The sequence below is a fragment of the Odocoileus virginianus genome, chromosome 17, assembly GCF_023699985.2.
Source record: "Odocoileus virginianus isolate 20LAN1187 ecotype Illinois chromosome 17, Ovbor_1.2, whole genome shotgun sequence".
Classification (NCBI taxonomy): Eukaryota; Metazoa; Chordata; class Mammalia; order Artiodactyla; family Cervidae; genus Odocoileus; species Odocoileus virginianus.
Genome location: NC_069690.1, coordinates 11,753,365 through 11,773,606, shown reverse-complemented (window position 1 = coordinate 11,773,606; position 20,242 = coordinate 11,753,365). Strand labels below are relative to the sequence as shown.

The following is a 20,242-nucleotide window of genomic DNA, read 5'->3' as shown; positions in this document are numbered from 1 at the left end:
TCTGACATGAGGATGCATTTGATCCAATGAAGGTGTGCTATGGTTAGAGTTCTGGAGATAAAAGTTTAGATTTTCTTCAAAAATGGCTTCTCTAAACTAAAGTTATTGACAGAATGATTTAATAACAATATGGAAAGATAGACCTAATCAATGAAAACTGTGAAAATATTTTCAAATTGGGAGATTAATGACATAGAACATAGACGAGTTCCTCTTTGTAAAGCTACTAATACATTTAAGAATCTGTTAATTGACTATTTAATTCAAAACCTGTTTCTGTGAATGGAAGCCTGATGCGAATATACCACCAAGCATACTCTCTGACAAACTGTACCACTTTAAGAAATGACCCTGCCTAAACCTCACAGAAAATAAGTCATACTTACCACTGCCAGCAGTTTCTGAGGCTTCAGATGCACTAGAAACATTGTCTGAAAATTTTTCTTCAGTGGTGTTCACGTAACTTGGGCTGCCTCCCCCAATTCTATCTTCACTCTGCTCTACAGGATGTACTGTTGTTCCAAAGGAATACTTCCCTCCATTTAGCACAGATGATGGCTCAATCACAACAGGGCTGGCATCCTAAAAATCATGCAGTCAGATATTAAGAGGTAAAATTCAATAATCTGACAATTATGCAGCCTTCAAAAATGAATCCCCCAACTGTTTCTACTCTACTGTTTCTAATTCTCCTGTGGCTGGCTATGGCACTTAAAACATTTGAATGTATAACTGAGTTTTAATTTCTTCAAAGAAGAATAGTGTATATAAGTAAAACTGGTAAGGTAGAATGGGAATAGACTGCAAGCAACACTGTGCTACATAAAGTAATTCAGACTTTATTCTGTTGAAAGTTGAAAATCATGGAAGGTTTTTATTGATATTAAAAAGCTAAATAATATTTATTCCTTTATTATTAAATATTACATTGTTATTATAGAAAATATATAAAAACATGAAGGAACTAAACATCACAAGTACTCAGATTCCATCATTTAGCATTAACTATAGTTGACATTTTGATGTTTCCTTTATTTTTTGTGACTGAACATATACACATATCTATAAAAGATAAATGTGGGGAATATGGTTAGAATTGAGGGCAGGGTACTGACTTACCAGCTATGCTGCTTTTCATAAACCTACAAGCCTCAGTTTCTTTATGGGTAAAAACTAGGATATTAGTATCTCAGAGTTATACGAAGATTACATGAGTGACACATGTAAATTGTCTGGCATTTAGTAAATGTGAACTATCATTCTGGTTGTTGTCAGAAAACACATTTTAAATACAGCATATTGCTTCCTTTTCTTTCACTTAACATTATATTGACAGGATTTTTCTGTGAGAGGCTTCTAAACAGGGGACAGCATAATCCAGTTTTTGTTTTAAAAATAACTCTATAGTGTGCAAAAAAGCAGGCAGAGTGAAAACTGAGACACAAGTTAGAAGCCTTCTATAGTAATTTAGACAACAGACACTGAGGTACTCAACCATAAAGCTAGAACCAGTAGTAAGAAGATGGAGAGAGAGCATGAATTTAGGAGACAAAAAAAAAAAAAAAAGTGGCAATTAATTGTGTATGAAAGAAGGGCACAGTTAATTCCAAAGTAGAACATGAGATGCTGACTTAGATGACTAGATGGGAGTTGACATCTTCATAAGATAAGGTGTATAACTGAACAGGATAGTTTTGGGAATGAGCTTATTTTGGCTTGAGATTCTGTGGACATTTGAGTCTAGTGCTCAGGACAGAGAAAGAGATGAGATATAGATTGAGGACTATATACATTTCTGCAAACACAAGAATATGGCATATGTAGAATAAAGAGAGAACAGTATTTATAGGATAGGTGGCAGAAGAATCTAGGAAGGATACTGAGTCTGAATGACCAGAGAAAAATCAGGAGAGGTAGCTTCTCAGGTGGCACTAAGGGTAAAGAGTCTGCCTGCCAATGCATGAGATGCAGATTCAATCCCTCTGTTGGTTGGGAAGATGCCCTGGAGGAGGAAAATGGCAACCCACTCCATTATCCTAGCCTGAAAAATTTCATGGAAGAGGAGACTGGCTGACTACATACAGTACATGGGGTCAAAAAGAGTCAGACACGTATGAGTGACTAAACATACACACAGAGTCCTAGAAGCAGAGGCAGCGAGCACAGAACTATTTTCTACTAAGCTTATTTGTGAGGGAAAAAAAAAATCAGCAAACAAAAAACACACAGAAAAACAGAGAATGAAGACTGACAGGAGCAGAAGGGAAGGTGCTATGGGGATATGTATCTGTGAGTGCTTTTAAAAGATCAGGATATTTTTAAGTAAAGGCAAAGAGAAAGACTAAAGGCGCTAAACAGTAACAAGGTCCCAGAGGCATCTGAGACAGATAGCATGGCTAGAGAACTCAAGTGGTATTCAGTAAACAGCAATATAAATTTTAGTAGATGAAACTGATGAATGGATTGGGGTCTTGAAGGCACCACTTAGAAAGTAACTAACTGAAACTTAAGAAAAACATCAAATTTAAAACATAAACTCCAAGTCACAGCATAGCAATAGCACAGTGGAAACTTTAGATTCTTTTAATGTAATTACAGCATCCCTGTGAAGTTGCTCGATCGTGTCTGACTCTTTGTGATCCCATGGACTGCAGCCTACCAGGCTCCTCTGTGCATGCAATTTTCCAGGCAAGAGTACTGGGGTAGGTTGCCATTTCCTTCTCCAGAGGATCTTCCCAACCCAGGGACTGAACCCAGGTCTCCCACATTGCAGGCAGATGCTTTATTATCTGAGCCACAAGGAAAGCCCTAATTTTAGCCAAAACAATGAGACATTTTATCAATATTTTATTAGATGTTTTTTGCCTCTTTGATCTGTAAGCCAGGTGAACACTATCAATTTGTAGATTCTTCAAAAGCCAGTTCTGAAAAAATTACAGTGATTTAATCAAGAGTGGCAAGAAGAATGAGAATAAAACCTAGATTTCTTTCTACATACCAATCAACTTTATTGAACTAAAAAAGTATTATAGCTTTATTGTTAAAACTTCAAATAATTCAGAAGCACACAGATTCATATTCTTTATTACAGACCCAAATGTTAGTATCTTCTATTAATTATTAACTTTCTTAAAATACATGAAAGGTAGCAGATTGTTGGGTTTTAAATAACTCTACTTCACAGTGAAAAAATTATTCCCTATTCAATCCTCTTCCAGTTCTTTGATTACTTTGAGGAGAGGGTCTCAGTTTGGTGTTAATGTGCTAACTGAATACCTGATATGCCAATATAATACTTGATAATTTCTCTTTTTAACAGAGAACAGGCCTCAGTATTAGTCTTCAAAAGGCAACACTACTTGGAATTTAATATATTTTATTTCCATTAAATTTAGTTTTATTTTGATCTTCTGTTTCTGGAATGTGACACTGATTTTCTATTTAAGATAGTGACATAAATAAGATTTAAAATAAGATATATTAAAATAAGATATATTTATTTACATAAAAATAATAAAGTTATTTATATAAATGTAACTAAGAAAATAATAGTATGGAAATTATATGGCAAAAAAATGGTGACCACAGTATACAAATGATTAAAAACTGGCAATCTACAGTAAGTATGGATTTGGAGCCATCAGTATTTTAACTTCAACTATTAACTAAAGAAGCCATAATTGTATCGACAACAGAACAACAGAATCACACTGACCTATGGCCTGTGAATTAGGCCTGAGTATTTAAATTATTAATCATATATTTGGACTTCAGTTTGTTGACTTCTTGGCAATTCATTAAAGATAATATTGATCTTCTCACAGCTTTCTGACAGCGTTCATACTGACAAAATGCATTCCATTTAAATTAGAATTCAAAAGAAAATTTTCAGTATACAGAAATGACTTAAATTAATTCAATCCCTTTCTCCAATTATGTTTTATAAATTTATTTGCTTGGGAATTTTTTTTTTAAAGCTTTCTATGTGATTCTGCTATGCAATCAGAATTGCTAACCACTGTCCAAGTGAGAATTACAGTCTCATACTTTTGTTTTCATAATGTGCTATAAATACTAAGTATATAAGTACTTGATTTCTTAGTGAATCTATTACTTGCTCTGGAACTTGCTTTTTAGAAAAGCAGGTTGGTCCTTAGCAAGCATCATATAGGTATTCATTTGTTTCACCTTCAAATCTTTTTCTAGGTTGGAGCATTTTATTACTGTCCAGTAGTCACACAAAAAATCTTATTTTAAATATAGATAAATAGGAATCTTACTTACATATTTGACATATTCTTTCCACTGCTGCCACCACTGCATAGAGATGATAAACCAATTGTGCCCTGGTTGCAGACCATATCTGCTCTCTCGTTCTAACCATCCTCTGCATACAGAAGAAATTCAGTACATCAAATGGTGTGTAAAACAGATGACCATACACCCACAAATTATCATTAGAAACTTTTCAAAGGAAAAGCATGAAACAGATACACTTGGAAAATGGCTACATATTAAATTAGTGAAACACTGATAATCTAATTTCAGGAGTCATAATACCACTATTAAGACTCCAACTGATGTTTCAAAAACAGCTTCACCGAAGAATAATTTAATAACATAAAAGTTATCTGAATTAAGTGTAGAACTCAATGATTTTGGTAAATTTACAGACATGTGCAACTATTACCACAATCCAATTTTAGACTATTTCAGATACCCCCAGAAGACATCTTATGCTTTATTTTTAGTCATTTTTTTAAGTCAAATTACTGCCCTCAGCCTCATGACACCACTAGTTTATTTTCTGTCTCTTAAAAAGTAACACAGTAATGCCTGACTCTTTGCAACCCCATGAACTGTGGCCCACACCAGGCTCCTCTATCCACGGAATTCTCCAGGCAAAAATAATGGGAGTGGATAGCCATTCCCTTCTCTAGGGGATCTTCCCAGGGATATAACTCAGATCTCCTGGATTGCAAGTGGATTCTTTACTTGTCTGAGTCACACACTCCTGAGAGCAGGATGTAACAATGCCTGTTCTCCCAGTACTGTCATCAGAGTGGCTTGTCAAAATCATTTTTTGTCAATCTGCAAAAGAGACAAATGATGTCTCAGGGTAGCTTTAGTTTGTACTTCTCTTCTTATAAAGTCAATTTGATCCTTTCATATGATGATGGGCCATTATATAGCTTTTTTGTGAATTGTTTATTCATGTCTTTTGCCCTTGTTTCTATACATTTTTTGGTATTTTTTTTAACTTGATTTTTAAGCGTTCTTTCTATATCAGATACAGTGCTGTAGAGCTGTTAAGCCGTGTCTGACTCTTTCAGGACCCCACGGACTATCCCAGTCAGGCTTCTGTCCATGGGACTTCCTGGGTGAGAATACTCAAGTGGGCTGCCATTTCTGAACATCGCACAATTTTAAAATGGGCAAGGGACTTAAATAAATAAATGGAATGTTATAACACATGGTCTCTTGCATCGGATCTCTTTTACTTAGCATAATGTTTTTGAAGTTCATCTATGTTGGAGCAGATACTATTACTTTGTGCTTTTTTAAAATTATTATTATTACTGAGTAATATTCCATAGGGTATTTGTGTATGCTTTGTTTATCTATCTAATACTTGATAATTTGCAACTGGCAAACTGTTTTCCAAAGCGGCTACACCATTAACTTCCCCATCAGTATTGTATGATGGTTCTAGTTGCTCCACATTCTCACTAACACTTGTTATTTTCTGTCTTTTCTATCACAAATCTATCTAGTGGGTGTGAAGTGGTATCACAATGTGATTTTAAAAACACTATTCTTATTGAGAAGAAATTCATATAACATAAGGTGGTCTCTGCACATTCTGACTGTACTAAATGCCACTGAATATTATATATGCTTTACAACAGTTAATTTTATCTTATGCAAACTTCTCCAAAACAATTTCATACACCACAGCTAAGCGGTTATTTTCTATTACTCCTTTTCCCTAGCCCTTGACAATCGCCAATCTGCTTTCTGTACTGATAGTTTAGTTTTACCTATTTTGGATATTTCATATAAATGGAATCGTATAATACGTCACCTCTTGTGTCTAGCTTCTTTCATTTGCGAGGTTCATCCATGTCATCTCATGCATCAGTACATCATTTCTTTTTATGGCTGAGTGATATTTCATGGCATATATATACATTTTGTTTATCCATTCACCTTACTGATTGATATTTGGGTTGTTCCCACCTTATGGCTATTGTGAACAGTGCTAATAGGAAGATCTGGGTACAAGTATTTTAGTGCCTATTTTCAATTTTTTAGATAAATACCTAGAAGGGAATTGCTGAGTTATGTGGTAATTGCAATTTTGAGGAAATACCAACTTGTTTTCTATAGCAGTTACACCAAATTCTACCAGTGATACAATGAGAATCCCAAATTCTCTACATCATCATGAAATTTATTTTCCATTTAAAAATTACAAACATCCTAGTAGGCACAAAGTGGAATTTCATGTGGTTTTGAGTTGCATTTCCTTAATGACAAATGATTTTGAGCATCTTTTCAATTGCTGGATAACCACGTGTATATTATTTGTGTATATCATCTCTGGAGAAATGTGTATTGAAGTCCCTTGCCCGTTTTAAAACTGAGTTATATTTTGGTTCATGAGTTGTAGGAGTTCTTTATACATTTTAGTTACTTGATTCTTGTCAGAACTATGATTTATAAACATTATGTCTCAGTCCGTAGGTTTTCTTTTCAGTTTCTTGACAGTGCCCTTTGAAGAACAAGTTTTTAATTTAGATGAAGCCAAATTTACCTATTTTTTCTTTCACTGCTTCTGTTCTAAGAGTCAGATATAAGAATTCATTTCAAAATCCAAATCAGTCTTGAAGAAATATTTTTTCGGGATATAGAATTCTTGGCTACAGTGTTTTTTCTCTTTCAGCGCTTTACATTTTACGAAGGATGCACGTAGGTATCTGAACGCTGTTCCTGCTTTTGAAAGCCTAATGACGACGCGTCCTGACACGGGCCTCTCCAGTGTCTTGAAGAGACAGCTCTACACTCATGTTCAGTGCAACGCTATTCACAACAGCCAAGGTATGGAGACAATCCAAGAGTCCAAAACAGATGAGAGGATAAAGAAAACGTGGTGTTTGTGAATATATAAAATGAAATTTTATCCAGCCTTTCAAAATAGGAAATCATGTCTTTACAAAAACACACAGATGAAGCTTGAGGGTATTATTCTAAATGAAATAAGCCGGACAGAAAAAGAAAAATACTGCATGGTATCCAAAAAACAGTTGAATTCAGAAACAGAATAGAAAAGAGGCTGCCAGGAGCTAGGAGAGAGATTAGTAAAAAGGTACAAATTTTCATTATAAGATATGTGATGGTGATGGGTGCCTTAATTAACTCAGAGGGGGGATTCTTTCAGAACATATACAATATACAAGTCATCACATCTTACACTTTAAATATCTTAACCCAATCCCTTGGTTAGGAAGCTAATTTAAAAAAACACTTCATTATGTGATTTATTTGGAGAAACAGGGTGCTACCATAAAGATTACATTAACATGGAAACATACTGTTACCCAGTAACAATATATTTCAGATGTCTGAAATTGTAACTATTTAATGAAAATATACACAGACTGTATCTATAAACTTACCTAATAATTTGTCCTTCCTCTTCTGGAGTAGCTGGTCTTAACCCCAGAACTATGTGACATACCTAGACATAAAATGGTAAATTAAACTTCATTGGTGCCAATGACTGAACTATAGAATATTTCACATTCTCTATATAAGATCCACTTCTAGATGGGAACCTAAACTAACAATAGCTTTTGGCTGATGAGTTACCAATGATCCACTTGAGCAAATCTGAACTTTAAATTTTGTTCTGTTTTTTTTTTTTAAAGAAATAAATCGTTTCAATGGAAGTAATTTCCAAATCTCTGTGATTGGGGGGAAAAAAGAGAGAGAAAGGAAGAAAAGGAGAAAAAAGGAAAAAACTACTTTTTAGAATGTTTCATTAATACTATATACCTTAATTACCTCACACAGAGAATATTATCTCCTTTCCTGAAATCTGAAGAGCATACTACAGCACTTGGGTAGAAAGGTAAAGGGGAGATGAAACGGATACCAGAAATGAAGGATAAAGGTAGCATTTCAACTTAAACAGCTCTAAGAAGAACATCAATGCTACCAGTGCTAAATATGCTTTTAAAAAAAGAATTTATTATTTTATTCTTGGCCATGCCGGGTCTTTGTTGCTGCCTGGGCTTTTTCGAGCTGCGGTGAGCGAGGGCTACTCTCTTTTGCAGTCCATGGGCTTCTCACTGTGGGTGACTTTCCTTGTTGCAGAGGATGGCCTCTAGGGTAGTGGGCTTCAGTAGTTGTAGTTATGGCATGCAGAAACAGTATCTGTGGCCCACAAGCTTAGCTGCCCCATGGCACGTGGAATCTTCCCAGGGCAGGGGTCGAACCAGAGGTCTCCTGCACTGGCAGGCAGATTCTTTTTTTTCTGGCAGGCAAATTCTTAACCACTGGACCACCACGGAAGTTCTAAGTATGCTTTTTAAGGCTCATTTTCTCCTCAATTTATTTGCCTTCTCTAAATCATTATAAAAGAAGTGATTCTCCACCCCCTCCCCTGCCATTTTATCATGGAAAATTTCAAAAATACAGAAAAGTTTACAGAATTTTACACTGAATACCCCATACTCATTACCTAATTCTGACATTAACATTTTATTATACTTCATTTATCCTTCCCTCAATTCATCTATTAATCCATCTTAATTTTTGCATGAATTTCAAAGTAAGTTATAGATATTAGTACAGCTCCCTGTAAATATATCAGCCTGCCTGTTTATAATTTTGTTTACCTTTTGAGGTAAAATTTACTTAACAATACACAAATTAGGTTTATGAGATTCATCCATTTATCAATAGTTCATTCTTTTATTGTTAAGACAATTTTTTAAAGGGTTTTTAAATTGAAGTATAGTTGATTTATAATGTTGTGTTAGTTTCACATGTATAATGTTGTGCTAGTTTCACATGACCTTCATCCAGGCAAGAAACAGAACATTGCTACCTCCCCCAAAGTTCCACTTTGAGTTCCTTCCCAGACACTACAGCAACCTTTGATGTATTCACTACCCTGAATTCTACCACCACGGATTGCTTTTTGTCTGCTTTTGAGTTTTCTGGTCCAGTATTTTCCATTCGATATTATGTAAGATTCCTTGATGCAGTTGTGTGTAGCAGTAATATATTTATTTTTATTGCTTTAAACTAAACCATGTGTATGCAAGTATCACGATTTTACTTTTATGTATTTATTGCTGATAGGTAGTTTAGGTCATTTTCTGTTTGGGGCTGTAATAAGAAGTGATTATAAGAACTTATTCTACATCTTTTGGTGCTCAGATATACAAGTTTCTATAGGGTATAAATAAAAACAGCCAATATTTGTAAGAATTTATATTCCTTCTGGCAATGTGAAAGAGTTACACTTTCTTATTATCTTCAACAACGCTTCATTATCACTTCAAGGCTAACCATTCTAGTGGATGTCTAATGGTATTCCAAGTACAATTTTAATATGTATTTTCATTATGACTAAAGAAGTTAGCCCTCTTTCATAATTATTAGCTATTTGGATATTCTCTTTTGTGAAGCACCCCATTCACATTTTTTGTACATTTTAATATTAAGCTTCTGCCTTGTTTCCCATTGATTTTTGTTCTTTGTATGCACTAGATGGGCTTCCCAGGTGGCGCTAGTGGTAAAGAACACACCTGCCAATGCAGGGGATGTAACAGACACTGGTTTGATCCCTGGGTCAGGAAGATTCCCCTGGAGAAGGGCATGGCAACCTGCTCCTGTATTCTTGTCTGGAGAGTTCCATGGACAGAGGAAACTGGCTATAGTCCACGGGGTCAAAGAGTCGAACATGACGGAGTGACTAGCACACACACGTTCTATACACAAGTCTTCCCCTGGACACAAGTAAAGCAAATAAATTCTTATCATTTTTTTAATGGCATATCTTGAAAAAAACAATTCTTGATTTTACCGAAGTCCAACTTAAAACTTTTATTTGTGCTTGGCGCTCTCTGTGCCCTGTTTAAGAACTCTTTGCCACCTCAAAGTCATTTAAAATAGCTATGTTATTTTCTAGACACTTTATTCTTTACTTTCCAAATTTATTAGATTTATAATCTACCTAAAATTACTTTTAAGAAATTAATTTATTTTTAACTGCAGGATAATTACTTTACAATGCTGCACTGGCCTCCATTGTACAACAGTGTGAACCAGCCACATTAGTTGCTCAGTGGTGTCTCTCTGCAGCCCCACAGACTATACCCCGCCAGGCTCCTCTGTCCATGGAATTCTCCAGGCAAGAACACTGGAGTGGGTAGCCATTCCCTTCTCCAGGGAAGCTTTCTGACCCAGGGATCAAACCTGGGTCTCCTGCATCGCAGCAGATTCTGCACTGTCTCAGCCACTAGGGAAGCCCGAATCAGTCATAATTATAGATATAGATAGCCCTTCCATCCTAAGCCTCCCTTCCCGCTCCCACCCCACCCTTACAGGTCATCACAGAGGACTAGGCAGGGCTCCCTGTCCTATACTGCAGCCTCCTACCAGTCATCTGTTTTATACCTGACAGTGTACATATGTCAGTGTTACTTTCTCAGTTCATCCTGCCCTCTCCTTCCCCTGCTGTGGCACGATTCTGTTCTCCACATCTGCATCTCTATTGCTTCCCTGCAAATAGGTTCATCAGTGCTATTTTTCTAGATTTTATATATATGCGTTAATATACAATATTTGTTTTTCTCTGACTTACTTCACTTTTTTTTTCCTGGACAAGCAAATTTTATTTTATTTATTTATTTTTTCCCCATTTATTTTTATTAGTTGGAGGCTAATTACTTTACAATATTGTGTCACAGGGTCTAAAATTATTTTTCATGTAATGGGGTGAATAATTATGCATAGTTTTTCCCATAAGAATACTAATTAATCTGGTACCACTTACTGAAAAGACCACTCCCTCTCATCTGCAGTGCAATGTCTTCTTTGTTATAAATCAAGTGACCACACCTACGTGGTCTGTGTAAGAACTCTCAATGTTGTTCCACTGGCTGATCTAACTTTATGCAGACATCACACTGTTGTAACACTGTTGCTATTTTATAAAAAGTTTTAATATCTGGTAATATAAATCCATTGTTCCTGAATTTCTTCTTTGCTATATTTTTGACCCTCATACTTCCATGTGTACTTAGAGTCCTCTGGTCAAGTTCTACAAAATCTCAGTGACAACAATGAGCTTCTGGGGATTCTGATTTTGAGTGTACAAATCTTTAAGTCAACTGAAGGGGTACTGACACCTTTAACACATTGAGCCTTCCAATCTATAAATACGGGTTATTTCCCTCTGTACTGGATTTTTATTACTGTTGCAATAAATTATCACAGAATTTATAGCTTAAAACAACACAAATTTATTATCTTACAGTTATGCAGGTCAAAAGTAAGGTACAGATCTCTCCAGGCTAAAAATCAAGATGGCAACAGGGTGGTACTCCTTTCTGGAGCTCAAGGGAAGAATATGCTTCCTTCCGTTTGCCCGTGTCTAAAGCTCACCCACAATCCTATGCTCATGGCTCTTTCTTTATCTTCAAAGCTAGCAGATCTGCACCTCTCTAGCCCTGCTCCCAATGCCATCTCTTTTTCTCTAACCATAGCTGGGAAAGGTTTTCCACTTCTAAGGACTCGTGTGATTAGACTGGACCCATCTGGATAATTCAGCCCAATCTATTTACACATATATTAAGTGAACATAAAGTTTTTAAAGCATGTCTAAATATGGGATAAAGTGAGCACGGTAAAATGTAATGCTAAAACTTAGATGATGGGTAAATGGGTACTCAATGAAAAAATCTTTCAACTGTTTAATATAATACTGGAAACACTGACATACAAAAACAAATCTCAAGCATACGCTTATTTACAAATTAGAATCACAGGAAAATACTGTCACTGCAAGTCCCTGATAAGCATGAAAAAACAGTCAAGGCAATACAAATATTCAAAATGCTTTGCTATATGAGAGCTACAGGATGACGTAAATACAAACTCAAGTGGTTGAAATGTTTATATAATTAATTATGACTTAAAATTTGAGAATATTATTTTAAGTGAGATTAAAAAAAAAAGCTCATCAATTTTCATATTACCAAGTAAGTCATTTCTGTTTACAATAGTGATTTATATTACCAAGTAAGTCATTTCTATTTACAGCAGTGATTTATATTACTTTTGTACATTTTTTATTTTCCAAAGCCATCAACTTAAATTACTGTTGAAAATTGATAGTGGAGTAGCTGAGTGATTTAAATGGGTATTATAAGCATATCAGATTGCATATGCTTAAAATATACATTAGTTAGTAATTACCCATCAGGAAGAGTTCAATTTCCATTTATTCTAACAGTTATGTCATAGACCTCTTTATTTATAATGGAAGATCATGATAAAGACAAAGATACCAAACTTTTCTGACTTTCACAGGGGTGCTTTTACAAGGAAAGGAATATAAGGAGAATCTAAAATATCACTATATTAAGTCAACTTACATATTTATGAAAAACTATGAAAAATGGAAACCATAAACTATTTTTTAAAATGGGAGCAAGAGAACTACTTTAACTGGGAAAACAGTTAAAAACTGGCTGCTCATTCCTAGCAGCTATTCTTTCTTCCTTCTCCTTTGATCTTTTTTGGACCTTATAAGGAATTAGGAAAACAAAGAAATAATTTTTCATCTAAGATAATCTCTGAACTGGAAAGATTGAATATTTTGTGAAAAATTTACAGGTGCTTATTTATGAACCATCTCTGTTCCATGGCCTTATTAGGAGGGGTCTTTGAAGAAAAATAGCAATTATAATGGCTTTTAAAATTTAAATTATTCTGTGTCTACATTCTGCTCTGTCATGAATTTTAAGATAAACATAATCAGCTATATTCCACTTTCCTAACTTCTCATGACTTTGAGAAACTTCAGTAGGCACTCATGCTTTATCTCACCATCTTTCAGGTGGTATACAGGATAATGTAGTTTTTTAAATAATATATGGTTTTGTAGCTTAGATGCAGTAACTACTACATAATGGAAAAGATGCAGAGCTACTAGTATCACTGCCCTCTGTATCTGTCATTTACCTTAAACATACCTGGAAAAGTAGATTCAAAAATTCATTGGCAAGAACATTTTTCACACTCCAGATCTGATAGTCTTCTAGAGTAAGATGACCCATCTGAAAGAGAAACATTATTTTAAAAGATCTCATATTAAGAATGCCCTCATTTTTTATTTGAGTAAAATCTGGTTTATTAAACTTCTAATGATTATTTGTCTGAAAGAAATCCAACAATTTAAGGTAGGTGCTATCTGTTTATCTGAGAAATAGGCCAGCCAGGATAAGTTTAAAGGTAACCAAACTTCGTTAAAGTAGTCAATGGCAATGAGGATCATTTATCACCAACCATCTTCTTCCTTCAACAACACCTGGGAAATAACTCACATCATCTTCTGGTTCAAAGGTTACCTATGGAACCTACAAAAGGCCCCAGATAGGGAAAATGAAGTATTCGCTAATTTTGAAAGCATTTTTACAGACTCTGGATTACGCGCTTTGCTCCTAACAATTTTCTAAGACCTCCTTCTTAGAAATATCTAGCAATTTCATCAGAGTTCTTAAGAGTTTGAAAAGAACTTAATAAAAATAAAAAATGAGTATCTATATTACATTTCCCTAAAATACAATTTAATGTTACTCTTTTGAGTAAAGCAATATTTTTTTGGTTTCAAAGTGTACCAAAAATTACATTTTTCATACATTCTGTATGAAAATCACAGCAAGCTACAGGAGAAAACCTATTATAATATCCCTAACTAATAAGTGTTGTCAAACTAAGTTCAAGAATTTATTATTTGTAAAGTACATGCTTATTTATATTACATGGTTATTCTGGGTGCTATTAAAGAACTCAGAAGAGACCTTTACCAATATTACTTTAGAAATTTTGTAAAAGAATGTATGTATCCAGATTAAGATAGTAATTTCCATCATCTCCTTATGGTCCTTCCCAGTTTAATCACTCATCTGCAAAACCACTGTCATACACCTATTACCATTTGCTGGTTTTGTCTCTATTCTCAAACTTCATATAAATGGAATCATACAATGTCTTTTCATTTTTCCAGCATTTCGTTTGCTCAATACAAGACTAGCCTTTCTATAACTTATTAAAATGGGAGAAATAAAGATTATAAACTGTATATGGCAAGGGCTGTGTTTACTTAATTTTTATAACATGCCTACCTTATAAAATATAAATGTTTTTATGTATATAGCACTTCAGTGGAGTTGTTTAAAGATGGAATAGGCTGTGCTAGCTTCGACAGCACATATACTAAAATTGGAAATATGGAATGGGCTATCTTTAGAGACAACTTGGAGGGACTGTAACCACTGGTCCAAATAAACACTTGGTTGAGACAATGTGGAAGAGATTTAAATATATATTCAAGCTATATATACCAATTCAAAGTATGAGACATTTTTAGAAAAAAATCAGTCCCAGCTGGACTCACCTTTGTGGTGTCATGTGCATTCAATATGCCTTCTACAATGTCACATAGATCCATGTGTAATTCCTGTAAAAACAGAAACCCAAAGAAGTAATTAGAAAAAAGCAGATATCATTTTTATTAGTCAGTGACTAAGTATATGATGTTGGGCTTCCCTGGTGGCTCAGAGGTAAAGAGTCTGCCTGCCAATGCAGAACACATGGGTTCAGTCCTTTGGTTGGCAAGATCATATGGAGAAGGAAATGACAACCCACTCCAGTATTGGTGCCTGGGAAATCCTATGGACACAGGAGCCTAGCCAGACTACAGACCATGGGGTTGCAAAAGAGTCAAACACAACTTAGCATCCAAACAACAAGAGTATATGATATTTTGGTCAAATATTTACAATACATTCAGTTTATTAAATTTTCTAAGGCAAATTCTCTTCCCAATTTTGTACTTTTAACTATAGATATTTTGAGTAGCATAATATAGCAACTAGAAGTCAGAGCAAATCCTTTATTCTTAATCTCTTTAAAAACTTTATTCACTCCATTTCCCTGTTGGCATGAAGTTTACATGCACTAAAATGTATACACAATCAGAATTTACCGGGATATCATCGGTGCGGTTATCCTTCCAGACCTCTAAGAGTGCAACCACCATGTTTCTCAGTTCAACCCTGGAGAGAACTCCATCACGGTCAACATCGAACACCTTGAAGCAAACTAAACAAAAGAAACTCTTTTGGAGGGAAATCACTTTTATACTCTGAAGTACAATACATATTAGTAGAAGTTGCCCTAGTAAAATTACTAAGTTTCTCAAGCAAGTATATCTTGGATTAAGTTCTCATCTGGAGCGGACTATGTCATGGAAGTCCTCTGAATTTGTAGGGCTTCTTGCACACATTTCTAAGTCTCTCTCTCCCAATCATTAACCAGGCTGGAGAACCCTATCCTTTCCCTAAATCTAGAGCTAAATTCCTTATTAACTGAAAAATATTAATAAGATGCAAGTTACTATACATTATCTTGCAGATTTTGAGGTGGTAATTCAAGCCTTTAATTTCCAATATTTAAAAACTGATCATTTCACAGGTGATTCTCACAATGCTGAAAATACTCCATCTACATTAAGAATCAACAACAAGCTGGTACATTTGGCCCTCCATGCCCATGCGTTCCACATTCCCAGATTCAATCACAAAACAAAAATATATAAAAATTAAAAAAAAAATCTTCAGAAAGCTCCCAAGAGTAAAACTTGAACTTGCCACACACTGGCAACTATTTACATAGCATCTACATTGTATTTATAACTATTTACATTGTATTAGGTATTATAAGTAACCTAGAAATGATTTAAAGTTACATAAGAATATGTACATAGTTATATGCAAAAACTCTGCCATTTTATATAATAATTGAGTATTCATGGATTTTGGTGTCCTGGGGGGTCCCAGAACCAACTCCCAGCTGATAGTGAGAGATAACCATACAAAGATATTCCCTCTCCAGTGTAATTAAAGGCACACTCAAATTTTTTTTTTTTTTTTTTGCTAAAGAACAAGTTCAACTCTTCAATTTTTGTTTATATACAACAGGCTAACAGAAATACTAACATTTGCTAATTAACACCAAATGAATCACTCTAGCTTATTAACTTGCACTAGCAAAAAACAATTTAAAAAAAAAATTTAAGGCAATAGTAAACTCCAACTGAGAAGCAAAGATGTCAGTCTCTTTATTATTTGAACTTTAATGGAAACAAATAATCTATCATAAAGTCATGCTGGAATAATGGTATACAATATCAAAGAAGAAAAAAGAAATTTAACAAGTAGCATATCCAAAACAGGCAACATTTGTGAAACTGTATTTTTGAAAGACACAGAGATAATGACTTTTGTAAATATATTAGAATTAGATTCCAATTAAATGTAAACTGTTATGTTTTCTCAAATATGGTTAAGATTTATTAAAGCAATATACTAATGCTTATAAATTATGGCATAACATTTTTAGCTAGGTTTAAAAGATTTTAGTATTTAATAAAATTGTGTTTTGATCATAAATTTCATTTTGTTAATATTAATGTATAGAAGTGAGAGAAAATAAATTATAATTCAAGTCATGTAAGACACAAAATTTTCCATACAGACTACCAGAAAATATTTTCTAAATGCTTAACATTTTCAAAGATATCATGATCGATGTAGTTCATTTATCATGAACTGCACCTTCATCTGGAAAATCAACCCCATTACTAATGACAAAGATTCCAAATCACTCCACAGTTTAAAAAAAAAGAAAAAAGAAGATGACTAAACCCTTACAATGACCTCACTAGAACTTCAACATAGATATTTGCCAAAGTAATGAAAATTTAAGCTTTAATCCACAGATGATTTCTACATGAATGAATGCTTATATTTTTCTCCGTATTGTTTGCAAATTTTGTGACAATGTTTAACACACTCACATTTTTGTCTTTCAGCCAAAGGTCCTCTGCAACAGGCTGATAACCCACAGGATATCTCCTTAAAATCTATGTGATTGTCACGATTTTCATCAAAAGCATTAAACAAACCTATAAAATAGGAAAAGACAACATAAATCAGAATCAACAAATTTCCTAATGTTAATGACATGTTTATGAAAGGAGGCATGACTTTTCCCCATAAACTACTGAATTAAAAATAAAAGTTTATCAGTAGCTCCCATTGTCTCAGGAAGTTTTTTTTTCCTGATATAATTATAAAACTTAACTTTTTTTTTAACAGAAAATACATTACTATCATTTAGTGTTTGGTTCTGTCTGCCTGCCTATCTCTTATCTGATATCAACTCCTATAGCTAAAAATGACTATAGTATGTAAAAAAATAAAAACAAATTTAAAAAATTAAGAACCAGAAAAAAAAAAAAAGTCAAGAGACCACAACTATCCTTATTTGGAAAGGATGAGAAGAAAAAGGAAAAAAGAAGAAAAGTTGAACTGCATACCAAAGATATACTGTGCTGTTATTTATAAGCTACATTAAGCTCTTTCATGAGGCAAAAAAAATAATAATACAGTATAAGAGAAAGAAATTCTGTATTGCAGTCTTCTTTGTGCTACTTAATATTATAAATATCTTAAACTTCAGAAATAAAAGCGCATTTATAATATAATCTTGTAGTTTTCAAACTTTTTATAAAACATAGAAATGAAATAATTTTGTTTTCAAATAAAATGACTTATCACTCTCTAGTTCTAAAAAGGTTAAAACACAACTGCACTTCTGAAGTAGGTGATGTCCTATCTGTTCTGGTTCCCCTATCAAGTATTTCTGAAATACACTGGGAATGTGAAGAATACAGATAGTCTACAAGACTCTACTTCTGTGCCCTCAGTTTAAAGAGAAGAAAAAGCAAAACTAAGGAGGAGTTAAACGACTTGCCAAAAGTAAGTTTAAAAAGGTCTGAACCAGAAGAAAAACCCAGGCATTCAGACTCCATATGTGGTTTTTGTGATATCACCCAACGACTACTGTTTACATATCCATCTTTTTAAGTGATAGCAATGAGAAATTTAGGGCTAAGTGGGAACTGTAGATATGGTCCAGTCCAGTGGTTTCCTAATCTTTTTTTGGGTGAGGGAAGGAGTGATAACAACAGTGGAACCTTTTTCTTCTTCTTTTTTTATTTTTGCTGTGCCACACACAGGACCCTACTTCTCAACCAGAAATTGAACCCAGGCCCTTGGCAGTGAAATCAAGGAGTCCTAACCGCTGGACTGTCAGGGAATTTCCCCAGTGAACCTTCTTACGTAAAAGAAAAATTGTGGAGGTTCTTGAGCTAAGGCAGAGGTGGGGCTGTATGTGGAAGTCCAGAGCTTTGCCTGCTCAGTGGCCACCCCCCTAATTTCTGCACTATAGGAGTGAGTTTCTGAGGCACCCATAGGAGCAGCTTCATAACCACTGTCACGGTCAAAACATTTTATATATGAGGATATATAGGTGAGAGGGAGGTTTCCCAGGTGGCCCTAGTGGTAAAGAACCTACTTGCCAATGCAGGAGCCACAAGAGAACCTAGTTCAGTTCCTGGGTTGGGAAGATTCCCTGGAGGACGGCATGGTAACCCACGCCAGTATTCTTCCTGGAGAATCCCACGGACAGAGGAGCCTGGCGGGCTACAGTCCATGGGGTCAAAGAATTGAACATGACTGAGTGACTAATTAGCACATACATACAGATGGGAGAGCTAAACTGACTTATGCAAGGTTACATAAGTAGAACAGGACGCTCAAGACTATAATCTTAATTCCCAATTTAATTTTCCTCCCCACCAAACAAACTATTTGCAAGAAACCTGCAAACCCATAACATTATGGTCTTTTAGAGTTAAGACATATTGGTTAGAAATAAAAGATGGTCTCGTGTGTTTAGCAAGGAACATCACAGAAACAGAATGATTCCTACCTTCACTTAGAGATGGACGAATTGGTGGTGAAACCAATGGGCCAAATGTCTCTAAATCGAATCGTCCAGTTCGGGATTGAGCCTTCAGCAACCAATAGCGTTTCTCCAGATCAATGATGTCTGATTCCTCCACTGAGAGTCAAATCAAACAAGATCATAAAACCTCAGTCTTCTCTTCTAGGCAGTTAGTTAGCTCATCCTGATAATGTAACTTCTAAGGATATATTTTAATTTCCCAGTTATAACTGCTAAAAACTACCTAAAACAAAACTCTGAAAGACAAACACATTATACCTAAAATGAAATGAAAAGTAAGTCAAATGAACATAAAACAGGTTTTAAAATGGAATTTTTTTTCCCAGTGGGCTGTTTTAAGTCCAACATGTAAAACAGTAAACAACTGAGATTTTTCATTCTGGTTTCCTACAACATTTTTATCGGTACTCATTTTTGGTAATATTCAATCTCTATCCTGGATTTGATGATTTTATATAAATATATAAATATTTTTATAAATATCATATAAATAAATATATATTAATTATAATTATATTTATATATAAATATAGTATATAAAATATATTTCATATATTATAATTATATTATTATATACTAATATAATTATAATTAATGTATAATATAAATTATATAAACATATATTATATAAAATATTATATAAAATATTAGAAATATATAAAAATATTTATTTATATACTATATATATATATATATTTTCTTTCCTGGCTATACTGTAAACATCCTAACAGAAGGATCCCATGTCTGATTCATTCTGTTGATATGGTAACTACTTACACATTCAATACTTAATAAAGAAACGAAAAGGAATAGGATAAAAGATGTTAAAAGTAATGAAGTTCCCTTCGATGTTCACCTGAAACTATCACAAAACATTGTTAATCGGCTATATCCCATAAAGTTAAAAGATATATATTAAAAAAAAACAAAAATTATGAAGTCAATAAATGAGAAAGAAAGTAGGTTAGAATTTATAATGTGATAGGTAATAGGGGCATCATGAAAACATGAACAACTTTTTCTCCTCATTCATCAGAAAATGCATTTTCTTTAAAAAAAAAAAAAA

General features: G+C 34.2%; 1 protein-coding gene across 1 annotated transcript in view; it reads right to left on the bottom strand.

The window, feature by feature from the left end:
* USP32 (ubiquitin specific peptidase 32) overlaps positions 1–20,242 on the bottom strand; it is a 192,070-nt gene that overhangs the window by 40,540 nt on the left and 131,288 nt on the right. The window contains exons 6-13 of the mRNA XM_020875914.2: positions 19,141–19,272; positions 17,162–17,269; positions 15,290–15,405; positions 14,699–14,761; positions 13,275–13,358; positions 7,680–7,741; positions 4,285–4,387; positions 387–582 (exon numbers count right to left, since the gene is read on the bottom strand). Of these exons, the coding sequence (XP_020731573.2) occupies positions 387–582; positions 4,285–4,387; positions 7,680–7,741; positions 13,275–13,358; positions 14,699–14,761; positions 15,290–15,405; positions 17,162–17,269; positions 19,141–19,272 (864 nt within the window). The remainder of the gene's footprint in view (positions 1–386; positions 583–4,284; positions 4,388–7,679; positions 7,742–13,274; positions 13,359–14,698; positions 14,762–15,289; positions 15,406–17,161; positions 17,270–19,140; positions 19,273–20,242) is intronic.